Genomic DNA, 12,682 nt, shown 5'->3' with positions numbered 1-12,682 from the left:
GACGTAATGACATCACTATCCTGGTGTTAATTAGCAAAAAAAGTGTTTCTTCAGCTTTGACCAAACTGTAAATCCATCCACATTATATTCTCTGTATGTTGGGAAAAAAGGGGGGTATTTTATTCAGGCTCACAGGAGTCCAGTGTGTGAAGGAAAGTATGATTCAGAGAATGCTATAAAACAAAAGACTTGGTCTTGGTTTGACACTGAGCTTGAGATGTCACGACGAAAACCGAGAGATGCTGCAGCATCCGAACAACAGGGAGACCATACGCTCATTCAACCAACTCACTTCCAAGGGATTCAACTGTCATTTAAATTCTGTCTTTTTTTTTGTATTCTCCAGAATTTCGAGCTGCTCTTGTTTTTCTATCTTTCAAAGACGTCAATGGGCCTGTAAATGCGTATGCACACCCACTTCTCTCTCTCTCTCTCTCGTCCGCTGTTACCCAACTGCTGTGCATTCCAGGCCGTAGGGGACTGCTAGCTCACCATCGGGCTCTGATTAATAGACCTGTGTGTAATAGTTTACACTTCCCAGCTGGGAAGCCATGATGGTTGAAATAAGGGGCATCACCTTTTCCCCAAATTGGCTGTACTGGATCATCTCCAGAGGGTTTCACACCACACTGGCCAGCCTGCCCGTCTGCCGTAATGCTTCACACTACTCCAATCCTGTCAGATTTTCGCACGTTAACCAGAGTGGTAAGGGCTGACGGTTCTGTTCGTTAGACAGTGGAGGATGACACCAGCCTATATCTGTACCATGGGTCTACCACAGACACGCAGCCCCGCTTTTCCAGCATCAGTTAGCCCCAGCTGCACGGTTTCTGGCTTTTTCAACGTAATCGGACGCATTCCTTCCGTGGCTGGTAACTAACCGCTTTGATTCAGTGGGATCAAATGAACGTGATCAGAGAGTTTCCCCGTCCGTTTCTCGCCGAAACAAAGAGGGGGGAAAAATAATAATAGTCATCATCCTTTTAAAGAAGTGAAGCTCTTTCACATCTGTTGGTCTGGTTTCCTACCTAAGACCGGGACTATGTCGTCAGTCAGTATGCTGAGAGAAACGCCAGCAGGTCCTGGCTACAAACGAAAAACATCTAATTGCTGTTGTCTCCATGGCAGATACCATCAATTTGATCAGTGTAGCTACTTGTGGGTTAGTATTGATTCTTTCGGGGCGTGTGAGCGGAGCGTGTGAGCGGGGCGTGTGTGTGTGCGCATCACTGCGTCAGAGAGTGTTTGCCTGTTGAAGCACTCTAGACTCCAAGCATCAGCTGTCTTGCTATGATGACGTCTTTGGTGGGGAATTTAGCCCTCCCTCCATCAGAAGGGGCAGTCTTTCCCCTCATGTGTCTCACTGTACAAAGGAAAATTAGACCACTACGACTTTGTGAAGAGGGATTATATTGACTGCTGGGTTTTTTGGCATGTTTTTAGTATTACACAGAAGTAGACACTTTCTTATTTTTGCATGAAGGCTTGTTGTGCTATAGGTTACTTGTATTCATAATTTGAGAGATTCTTAAAATAAATATATTCAGGCACGTAAAAATGGAATCTAGACAGACGGTCTTTCTAAAAATCTACTCTTGCCCCTGTTTTCAATGGATGATTATAATATTCTGTAATTAGTTGTTGAATGTTGTCTGCAATACATCTTCCTTTTAAGTCTTTTTGGCTGGTAAAATCCTGATCCTAGTTCTGTGTGCTATACATTTTTCCAGTAATTTTGTATCTCCATTGGGATAACATCAAGGCCAGTTTTTTATCCGAAAGGAATTGACCGTCAACCGTAATACATACTGTGTAACTAGTCCCTTGTAAGAGTCATTTTGTGTCACAGATGATTTTATTTTTAGTATGGTATTGAAAACGTAACGAAGAGGTATGAACAGGCTATTCATCGTTATGCTAAGCTAGTTGAGATCACCAATCATAACATTGAAATTAAACAATTGTCTTGTACAGTCTGGTACAAATGGATGTAGTAGTCATGTTCACATTCTGAAAGATGAAAATACCTCAAACGACTAACTCACAAACGGTCAATTCTCCCCACCCCCGCCCCGCCAACCGCTCCCCAGGGAAAGGAAAAAAGGACTCCCAGAAGAGTCTGAAAGGAGGGACACTGGGCAAGGGAGCAGGAAAGAAAATCACGAAAATCATTGGCCTGGGCAAGAAGAAGCCTTCCACTGACGAACAAACCTCTTCAGCTGAGGAGGACATCCCCACTTGTGGTAAGATGCCTGTCTGAGGTCAAGGGTCACATCCAGCATTTTGGAACCCTCTGTTGATTTCACCAGGTCTGCATTCTATTAGGCGATAGCCTTAAATGTATGGAATGTAGGAATAGCCTATAACCAACTGAACACCTTCTGCGGGATCAATCAATGTTAGAGTTTACATAGCTGACCAAAAAACGGAATTCACATTTTACCTTATGGGTTGTGTAGGCTACAGTGCCTTTGGAAATGGGTTTCGAAACCATTGCTTTTTACTTCAATATGATTGGGCTACATCTCTACATTACAAGCTAAAGGTCTGTCAGATATTCAGTCATTCCAATTAATCCAATAAACCTCAATCTTCCAGAATCTAACTTTTTATTTGATCATAACCCAAAATCTAATGATACTTAATGATGCCTGTTCTGGTATTTGTGTTTTATTGATGTTTCATGTTTTATTCATTAACTGCTTCAAAACATTGTTGAAAAATAAATGGTAAATACTCAAAAAGGGTATTGACCTTGTTGTATATAAATCTTAAGATATCCGCTTTTCGCGCATTAAACTAAATCTGCAGTAGTCTGATGATTTAATCCACAACCAACATTGTCAAAATGTTGCAGAAACCCCCGGAGCGCGAATGCATGTTCGCAATCGTGAACACCCGCATAGAAATAAGATTTACCCGCACAAACGTAACCTGCGATTAATAAAGCCACCAGTGATGGATTTTAAAAACGCAAATGAAAGAAAAACTGTTATTATAAACCTGCACTCGTAGCTTAAAGTGAAAGACATCAGCAGCCAATGATAACCAATTAACACAATTTTCAGAGATGCAAAGCAATCAGAATCACCTGGCCTATCTGTATGGACGGAGTTGATGTGGCCGCGTCAAATGCAAATAATCATCTTTTGGCAGAGTGCTTCCCAACACACCTTTTCTCCTCAAATGTCGTGGTCAATTCCATATAATGTTTTATCTTGAAGGCCGCGCCATGTTACAGCTATCTAACAAATAGTTTTCTAGTTCTATTAAACAATTCCTGTAAAAGTTATTCGGTGCAACTCGTCCTGGCCGGGTTGTTCGGTGCATTTGACCAATAAACCCTGAAACTTGAAAAAGATATAACACCAGGTAGGCCTATTGACTATCATTGTTCTGAGAAATTTGCGTTGAGTAGATAACTAAATAACATTTTATATGACTCGGCTAGCGATTCCTCCGTCACTGAACTGGTTGTGGGCGTCCACCTTTGCGCGCATGATGATCACACACACAACTGAGGCTCGCAATTCATATTTTGGTTCATAACATTTCTATAACATTAAATAATAACCTCAAACATACGTGTCATAATTATTTCGCGTACCTATTCTTTTCCAATTGAAGTAATCCAAAAGTAATCATACTTTTTTCCAAAAGTATCTGTAATCCGATTACAATATTTTTGTTGGTAACGGATTACAGTTACTCTTTTTTTTATAATCCGTTACTCCCCAACTCTGTATACAGTGGATATAAAAAGTCTACACACCCCTGTTAAAATGCCAGGTTCTTGTGATGTAAAAGAATGAGACAAAGATAAATCATGTCAGAACTTTTTCCACCTTTAATGTGACCTATAATGTGAACAATTCAATTGAAAAACAATTCAATTGGAAAAATAAAACACAATAACCTGGTTGCATAAGTTTGCACATCCTTAAACTAATACTTTGTTGACGCACCTTTTGATTTTATTACAGCACTCACGTCTTTTTGGGTAGGAGTCTCTTAGCATGGCACATCTTGAAATGGCAATATTTGCCCACTCTGCTTTGCAAAAGTGCTCCAAATCTGTCAGGACATCTCCTGTGCACAGCCCTCTTCAGATCACTCCAGAGATGTTCAATTGGATTCCAAAACGTTAATCTTCTTCTGGTGAAGCCATGCTTTTGTGAATTTGGATGTGTGCTTTGGGTCGTTGTTGTGCTGAAAGGTGAACTTCATCTTCAGCTTTCTAACGGAAGCCTTAAGATTCTGTGCCAAAATTGCCTGCTATTTGGAACTGTTCATAATTCCCTCCTCCCTGACTAAGGCCCCGGTTCTTGATGTTTGTTTTTGCAAACCTCTGCTGGGCTTGGATGTTTTTCTTTGTTAGGAAAGGCTTCCGTCTTACCACCCTACCCCATAGCCCATTCATATGAAGAATATGGGAGATTGTTGTCACATGTAGCACACAGCCAGTACTTGCCAGAAATTCCTGCAGTTCCTTTAATGTTGCTGTAGGCTTCTGGGAAGCCTCCCTGACCAGTTTTCTTCTCGCCTTTTCATCAATTCTGGAGGGATGTCCAGTTCTTGGTAATGTCTCCGCTTGGTAATGTGCCATATTTTCTCCACTTGATGATGACTATCTTCAGTGTTCCATGGTATATCTAATGCTTTGGAAATTATTTTGTACCCTTCTCCTGACTGATATCTTTTAATCATGAGATCCCTCTGATCCTTTGGAAGCTCTCTGCAGACCATGGCTTTTGCTCTGAGATGCAACTAAGAAAGTGTCAGGAAAATCCTTATAGAACAGCTGAACTATTAAGTCACTTTAAATGATGGCAGGTGTGTAATTACTTCTATTTAACATGAGATTGGTTAATTCTGAACACAGCCACATCCCCAGTTATAAGAGTGTGTGCACACTTATGCAACCAGGTTATTGTAAGGTTTTAATTTAACATTTTTCCCCCTCGACAATTTCAGTTTGTTTTTCAATAGAATTTTTCACATTATAGGTCACATTAAAAGTGGAAAAAGTTCGGAGACATGATTTATCTCTTTTGGCTCATTCTTTTACATCACAAAAACCTGGCATTTTAACAGGGTTGTGTAGACTTAAATCCACTGTATTTATATATATATATAAAATTGTGAAATTGTCCTTTACGGCTATGGTGCACAGAATGATAAACTCTGAATGATTATGATTTAAAAAGAATTGGGAGGATTTTTGTAATATACATTTCCTAGTCATGGGAGGTATAATCAAAACTCTGGAAAAATATTATTCCTTTCGACCCCCCCCCCCCTTCGAAATGAATCTATTCACTTGCCACACCCAGAATTGCAACAATCAACACGGTTCCTGGGCCGCGGTCGCTCCGCTGGCAACATTGCATGTTCCCCGCTAACCGGTCGCTCCGCTGGTATACCCTGCTCGTTCTCCGCTAACCGGAAGATCCGCTGGCATACCCTGCTCGTTCTCCGCTAACCGTTCGATCCGCTGGCATACCCCGCACATTCTCCGCTAACCGTTCGATCCGCTGGCATACCCCGCACATTGTCCGCTAACCGTTCGATCCGCTGGCATACCCCGCACATTCTCCGCTAACCATTCGATCCGCTGGCATACCCCGCTCGTTCTCCGCTAACCGGTCGCTCCGCTGGCATACCCTGCACATCTTCCGCTAACCGGTCGCTCTGTTCGGTAGGCTACCTGAACGTACTGTCCAACAACCGCTGGAGGGAGCGCTGGTGCCGGCTGAAGGACAACCAGCTGCTGCTCCACAAGGACCGGGCCGACCTGAAGAGCCACATGGCCAGTCTGCCCCTGAGGGGCTGCGAGGTCAGCCCCGGCCTGGACTCCAAACACCCCTTTGCCTTCCGCCTGCTGCGCAACGGACAGGAGGTGGCGGTGTTGGAGGTAGGTTGGCGCTCGGGGCGGGGCGGGGGGGGGGGGGGAGCTGCACAGACACAAGGCGCCAACACGTGTCCTTTGTCCAGATTTTTGCCCACATTCTGAATAGTGGGCCACATTTACGTGCAGAGGATTAGAGACGCGCGGATGGTGGTGGTGGGATGTAGAACAGGGTTACAGGACAGATGTGCACTAGTCAGAATGGAGGACGCGTGGTTGAACCGGGCACAGACAGGGCTGGAATGGAAAAGGCGGCGCGGTAGCGACGGTACAGCTGGGGCGGATGCCTAAACCTCCAGGTCCGGTTCTCCCCAGGCGTCCTCTTCAGAAGGTATGGGTCGGTGGCTGGGGGTGCTGCTGGCCGAGACTGGGTCAACCACGGACCCTGCTACTCTTCATTACGACTACATAGACGTGGAGACCACCGCTAACGTCATCCAGCTGGCCAAGCAGTCCTTCTGGTGAGTCACACACACACAGACACACACAGACACGCACAGACACACACAGACGCGCGCACACACACACACACACAGACACGCACCCAGACACACACACACAGACAGACAGGGCCTGTTGAAATTCAAAACACTTATTTTTTTCTTGTTTGGTGCCTCAGAGCTTTGTGCATTTCATTTTTTTTTTATCGACTCCACACACAGGGGGATTTCTTTGGTATTGTGAAATGTGATGATTATATTATACAAATACAAAAGTCAAGTGTTCAATATGGCGTCTACATAAGTTGAAAGAAATACTAATTAAAAGGAATTGAACTCTTAGGCGCTGACAAATGTGAAAAACAGGAACATAAACAAGGGGGTGTAGTCACTTTCTGTAGTCACTCTAGGGGCCGTTTGATAATGTCATGGGAATCCCAAAAAGGTAAATGTTTTTATGTTTGATGGGGTGTTTTTGGATGAGACTGTGTGTGTTTTGAAATCTTCCCAAACAAGGCAGTGAGTTTCTAACATGCATGAGGCCATGTCCACTTGAGACAGTGTGCTGTTGAAATGGCTTGACCTCCTTATACACTATTCAGTTAGGCATGTCTCAGGACCAACAGAAGGGAGTGTGTGTGTGTGTTTGATGGGTTGCCCACTCACCAACAGGACTGATACCAGAGCACTGTGTGATGTCCTGACCACACGGTTACACAATTCATTATGTTGCAATTGGGGAAAGAGTTTGAATACCAGTGGAAGGCGTGAATGTCAGAACTGTTACAACACAGGCGATATATGAACGATACGGAGGGTCGGAACTGTTACAACACAGGCGATATATGAACGATACGGAGGGTCGGAACTGTTACAACACAGGCGATATATGAACGATACGGAGGGTCGGAACTGTTACAACACAGGCGACATATGAACGATACGGAGGGTCGGAACTGTTACAACACAGGCGATATATGAACGATACGGAGGGTCGGAACTGTTACAACACAGGCGACATATGAACGATACGTAGGGTCGGAACTGTTACAACACAGGCGACATATGAACGATACGGAGGGTCGGAACTGTTACAACACAGGCGATATATGAACGATACGGAGGGTCGGAACTGTTACAACACAGGCGATATATGAACGATACGGAGGGTCGGAACTGTTACAACACAGGCGATATATGAACGATACGGAGGGTCGGAACTGTTACAACACAGGCGACAAAATAAAACCGCCACGAAGGGGTTCTTCATGGCCAAGTCTTCCGACTTCACAGTTGTACTTTTGGATTGAGGAGACTGTGCCCGTGTGTTGTCACGTCACCCTGGTGGATGCTGTTTTCTCCTCAGCTTCACCAGCAAGCGCGCCGTGTCTCCTAACCCCTACCTGGACAACCTGGTGAACGGTTACGCCTGCCCCTCCGGGATGGCTCTACACTACGACGACGTGCCAATCAACGGAACGGTAAGAGCCAGGAAACGGGGCAGGAAGTTGGCGTGCAGCAGCTGTACGCAAGAAAGCAAATCTCAAGATCATGCTTTAACTGCAAAAAAATATATACCACCACGGGCAGATAAAAGGGAACGGATGTTTTACGGGACATTTGCTAACGAGGGAAATGGGAAGCCCACACCAACTGAGACCGTGCATTTGTTTTCCGCAAAATCTCTGTCCTGCCTGGGTGTTGCATTGCATGTGAAGGCTTGTGTCAGGCTGTCGTAGTGTTCTCTCCTTCCCTCTTTCCCACGCTAGTTCAACTGTGATTAATAACAGTGCAACTTTAAATGGCCTTCTCTGCTCTAGCTCACGGTCACTAACAATAACAACCCTTTGGCTTCCTCTCTGCTTCTCTCCCCCTGCCAACCTTTTCACTTTGTTTTCTTTCTCCACTTTTTAATACCAATTTTTTTCTGTCTCCAATCTCCCCTTGTCGTTTTACTTTGTCATTATATTCCCCATTGATGTTCCTTTCCGTTCCTCCTGTCTTTTCTCTGCATGCGTACCTCTAACCACAAGGCTCCGGATTCCCTGTACTCCAGCCCTGCCACCGGGGGGCGCCACCTGACAGAGGAGGCGTTGTATGAGAACGCCGAACCTGACCCTGACCTCTATGAGAACATGCCTTCCCCCAAGTTGGCCGCCCGCTACTCGCCCCAGCCAAGCCGTATGGCCTTGGGTTCCTCTGGCCACTACAAAACCCCTGGCCCTCTCAAATCCAAATTCCTCTCCTCTGCCTCTTCCTCAGCTAACACTAACACTAAAACTGCTCAGGTGACAAACTCTGTTTACTTGAAGGAAAATGTTGCTTTATTATTTTGTTTACAACCAGGTCTAAAAAATGTTTTACGTAAATGGATTGAAGGATCTGTGTACTTTCACCCCTGTCCGTTTTTGAGGAGCTGACCGCAACCAATGATTGAGGTCTGTTTTATAAAAGCCTCCAAAAAAAAAGTGTCCTTTTTATAAATATGGAAGTGCTTTAGTTCGAAATATGCAGACAGCCAGATGGTGTAAATCGCTTGTCAAAAACGAAAGTAAAATCACACCAACAAAAGTGTGCCTGGGCCTTATTTTCGTTGTTAAAAAAAAAAAGCTTAATATTGCTTCTATTTTTAAAGGGATAGTTTGTCTTAATATCAAAGTTCATAAGCAGTTGTCACAACGCGAATGTAGACCCTTGTGCAATCAGTAGCCATTAGATCCTGCTGGCTAAAACACATGAATATCTTCAACCCATCTATCTCAGACCCATTAATGTTATAATTTCCTAATTTGGGCATGGATTCTCCATGGAACACAATGTTAGTTGAAACGATGTAAAGCATTTCCCGTGGGTGGCAAAGAGGAAGTACACAATATTAACATAGATTATTCCTAAAGGAACATGCTTTGATTTAACATAAGGGGGTCCACATTGGCCACCCAGAACCCCGGATTTCAAGATTCGGCTTCGCCCCGCTGTAGTGTGGCTCTTGATGATGTGAGTAGAAACCATGGCCGCGGTGACCCGGGGAGGTCCGGCGGTCTAAGCTGTTAATGTACGACTGCAGCGTGGGTTGGAACCCGCTATTTCGGCGCATGCCGAGCCGGGCCTAAAAACCGGGGGCTGTGTCGAGAGGAGCGTAGCTGATTGCACGTCCTGAAGCGCGTTGGTCGGCCCGCTCCCTGGGTAGTTTTACTGTGTTTGTTCAGGTGTGAACAATAGCTCCCAGTAGTTTACCAACCAGGTTGTTTTGAGCTGTAGTCACAACCCGCTTATGGATGTTTTTTCTCTCTTCCTTCTTTCTGACCAATCAGCTAAAAGGAAAGAAGGCCACAGTGACCAATGGAACAGCTTCTAAACAAAAAGCTGACAAAAACCAGGCGAAGAAAGCCAACGGAACAGCCTCCAACGGAACATTATCTGTGAAACGCCACGACTCCAGTAAGAGAGAGAGAGAGTGTGTGTGTGTGTGTGTGTGTGTATTTCTGAGTTTAGGAGCTAGATGGATGGAGACTGAAAAAGCGAAAGAGACATACACATTCCCTTGAGTACATTAAATGGTGAGTTTACAATTGTCTAGAACTACAGTACAGTGCCCTCTTATGAGCATATTGCAGTGTAATATAATATACTCTTAATTAAAAAATACACTGTGGTGTACATTTATTTAGAAGTACATGACACTGTACTCTTACAGGTATGAGTGAACCCTCCTATCTGTAAGTCATGCCAGTCACACAGCACTTATTAGTGTGGTAATTCACTTCCAGTGAGCCGCTGCCTTGCCTGTGGTGTTAGCAGACACTGAGTCTGGCCCAGAGTGCCAGTCAAACCCAACGCTGAACGCTTTCTATGAACACTGGAGCCACACAGAAATCTGGAAAATGCCAGAATTTCCAAATTACAGTTCAGTGAAGCAGCAGGAGTACATATCTTTCGAGCTTTTGCAGATTCCTTGAAACCATCTGTTGCGAATCCCGATTTAGGGATGACTCCCCGTGGCACGTTCAGACCAAACGACCACTCAACGCTCAGTCGGCGTTCTAATGGACGCACGCGCGAGCCCGCGGATATCTGGCCAAGTAAGCGTGGTCGCCAGCGAAGTTTGACGTGTACCAGTGTAGGTTTGTGTGTGTGTGTGTGTGTGTGTCCTGTAACGTGTGAACCACGTCGGTTACGAACCCACTGTCTCATTCGGTCGCATTCGTCAGCGTCTCGGTCGGTCGGGCCTACCAGCTACGTGTCTGTGCGGATTGAGTGTCCGTTACACAATCCTCATTTAATGTCAAGCTGAATAGGCACATTCTGATGTATTGACAGTCAGAGGTCAGGCGGTGGTTTGTTTGAATGTATGGTCCCTTGTAGAGTCGAATATGAGACACACACACACACACACACAAATACACACATCATTAGTGGTGTGGAGAGGCTCCTGTGGCCTGGGGTTTGTTGTTTGGGGTATTTTCCTGCAGGGCCGACCCTCCCCTCCTCTGCATGATTAATAAGGGCCTCTGCCCTGAGGTTTGGGTTCACTGGGTTTCTGGGCCCTGTGTGCTCTGTCTACAGCTCTGATGAGCGGTTCTGTTCTCCCTCCACTCCTCTCGTCGGGCCTGTTTATGTTGCGCTACGTTTTCGGAAAGACATATCGAAGACGATCATTTTTGTTGTGTAAAACTCCAGATGTTTGATAGATCCAGACGCCGACTTCCAAGGTAGCAGAGTTTCATGTAAGCAAGCCTCCTTTTCCTTCTTCCCTATCCCTCCGGCCCCATCCTCTTGCTGTCAATGCTGGTCACGGCTCACGGTACTACTCCTTCCTGTTGCAGGTGCGGAGCAGTATAAATACGGTAAGAACCGCGTGGAGGCGGACGCCAAGCGGCTACAGGCTAAATTGGACGAGCTGATGAAGAGGAAGCAGGACATCAGGAACCGTCTGACGCAGCTGAAGAAGGACAGGAAGGACCTTCGCACTGCCATGGAGTCTAGCACCGGTACGCGACAAGAACGGGTTCTATTAAGGGACCCTTGGCTAATTGTTCCTTCTACAGTAACAGTGTACTCTTCATATGTTCACCCGGCACAGCCAGAAGAGGTCTGGTCACCCCTCTGAGCCTGGTTCCTCTCTAGGTTACTTACAAAAAAAAAAAGAAAATCCCTAAAAAAAACTCCCTGAAATTCATCAATGCTGTTGTTTGCTCCTTGGGGTTTTGTAAAAGCACTTTGTGACAACTGCTGATGTAAAAAGGGCTTTATAAATACATTTGATTGATTAATTGATTGAGTGTAAGGGGAACTATTATTTTGGGATACTGTGATGTCATACATCCACTCTCCCCCTCCTCCCCCCTTTCAGGGAAGCGTTCCACGGCATCTCTGGCAGAACGGCTGAAGAAGGTGGAGGATGAGTGCAAGCTAAAGGAGGATGAGAGGGTGAGCCTGGAGCTGGAGCTGACGGAGGTGAAGGAGAGTCTGAAGAAGGCCCTGAACGGAGGAGTAACCCTAGGCCTTACCATTGAGCCCAAGTCTGGAACCTCCAGCCCCCAGGTCAGACCTCAACCACATTGAAACAGTCAGACCTCAACCACAACCAAATTAAAACGGTCAGACCTAAACCACATTAAAACGGTCAGACCTCAACCACATTGAAACGTCAGACCTCAACCAGATTGAAACAGTCAGACCTCAACCACAACCACATTAAAACAGTCAGACTTCAACCATAACCACATTAAAATTGCCTTCATCGGCAGTTGTCACAAAGACCTTTACAGATACCCAGCCTAAAACCCTAAAAAGCTTTACAGATACCCAGCCTAAAAACCCCAAGGACCTTTACAGATACCCAGCCTAAAACCCCAAGGACCTTTACATATACCCAGCCTAAAACCCCAAGGACCTTTACAGATACCCAGCCTAAAACCACCAAAGGAAGCAGCACAGGGGTTGGAATGTGTGAATTGACATACCACATGCACCAAGCAGCCTATTGAAAACGTACAGGTAATGTAACCAGGGAATGTTAATTCAAGTGAAGATTCCAGTCTCCCTGAAAGTATCTCAGCTCATGCACTCAGATGTTATCTAGCCTTACTTATTTCAAGATGGTGGTGCAATATCTAGCAGACATTTAGCAGGCTTCGGTCCTGCAAATTCTGCCATTTTGTTTCTGCTGACCTTACATATTGTTTTGCAGACAAGGTCTCCTTCATAATTTTCTAAAACGAGAAAAGCTTTAAAACAGCGGCCAGTCACCTTCATGTGAACTGTGATTACTACTTCGGCAGTCAAGGGCCTTCTATTCTTACTCGGCCCTAATCCCCATTCTAACCAGACT

The 12,682-nt window shown here is 45.2% G+C and overlaps 1 protein-coding gene across 5 annotated transcripts in view; it reads left to right on the top strand.

Annotated features, from left to right (window-relative positions):
* Positions 1 to 12,682, top strand: part of afap1 (actin filament associated protein 1) — a 71,940-nt gene that overhangs the window by 55,239 nt on the left and 4,019 nt on the right. For 4 of the 5 annotated variants that reach the window (XM_010888021.5, XM_010888020.5, XM_010888023.5 and 1 more), the window contains exons 9-16: positions 2,091 to 2,243; positions 5,703 to 5,914; positions 6,224 to 6,369; positions 7,715 to 7,829; positions 8,382 to 8,636; positions 9,663 to 9,789; positions 11,175 to 11,339; positions 11,702 to 11,892. In XM_010888021.5, the coding sequence (XP_010886323.1) occupies positions 2,091 to 2,243; positions 5,703 to 5,914; positions 6,224 to 6,369; positions 7,715 to 7,829; positions 8,382 to 8,636; positions 9,663 to 9,789; positions 11,175 to 11,339; positions 11,702 to 11,892 (1,364 nt within the window). The remainder of the gene's footprint in view (positions 1 to 2,090; positions 2,244 to 5,702; positions 5,915 to 6,223; positions 6,370 to 7,714; positions 7,830 to 8,381; positions 8,637 to 9,662; positions 9,790 to 11,174; positions 11,340 to 11,701; positions 11,893 to 12,682) is intronic. The other variant, XM_010888024.5, reaches the window with a different exon arrangement.

This window comes from Esox lucius, chromosome 24 (genome assembly GCF_011004845.1).
Source record: "Esox lucius isolate fEsoLuc1 chromosome 24, fEsoLuc1.pri, whole genome shotgun sequence".
Lineage (NCBI taxonomy): Eukaryota > Metazoa > Chordata > Actinopteri > Esociformes > Esocidae > Esox > Esox lucius.
The sequence above is the reverse complement of the archived record's forward strand: the minus strand, read 5'-3'. Positions and strand labels throughout refer to the sequence as shown.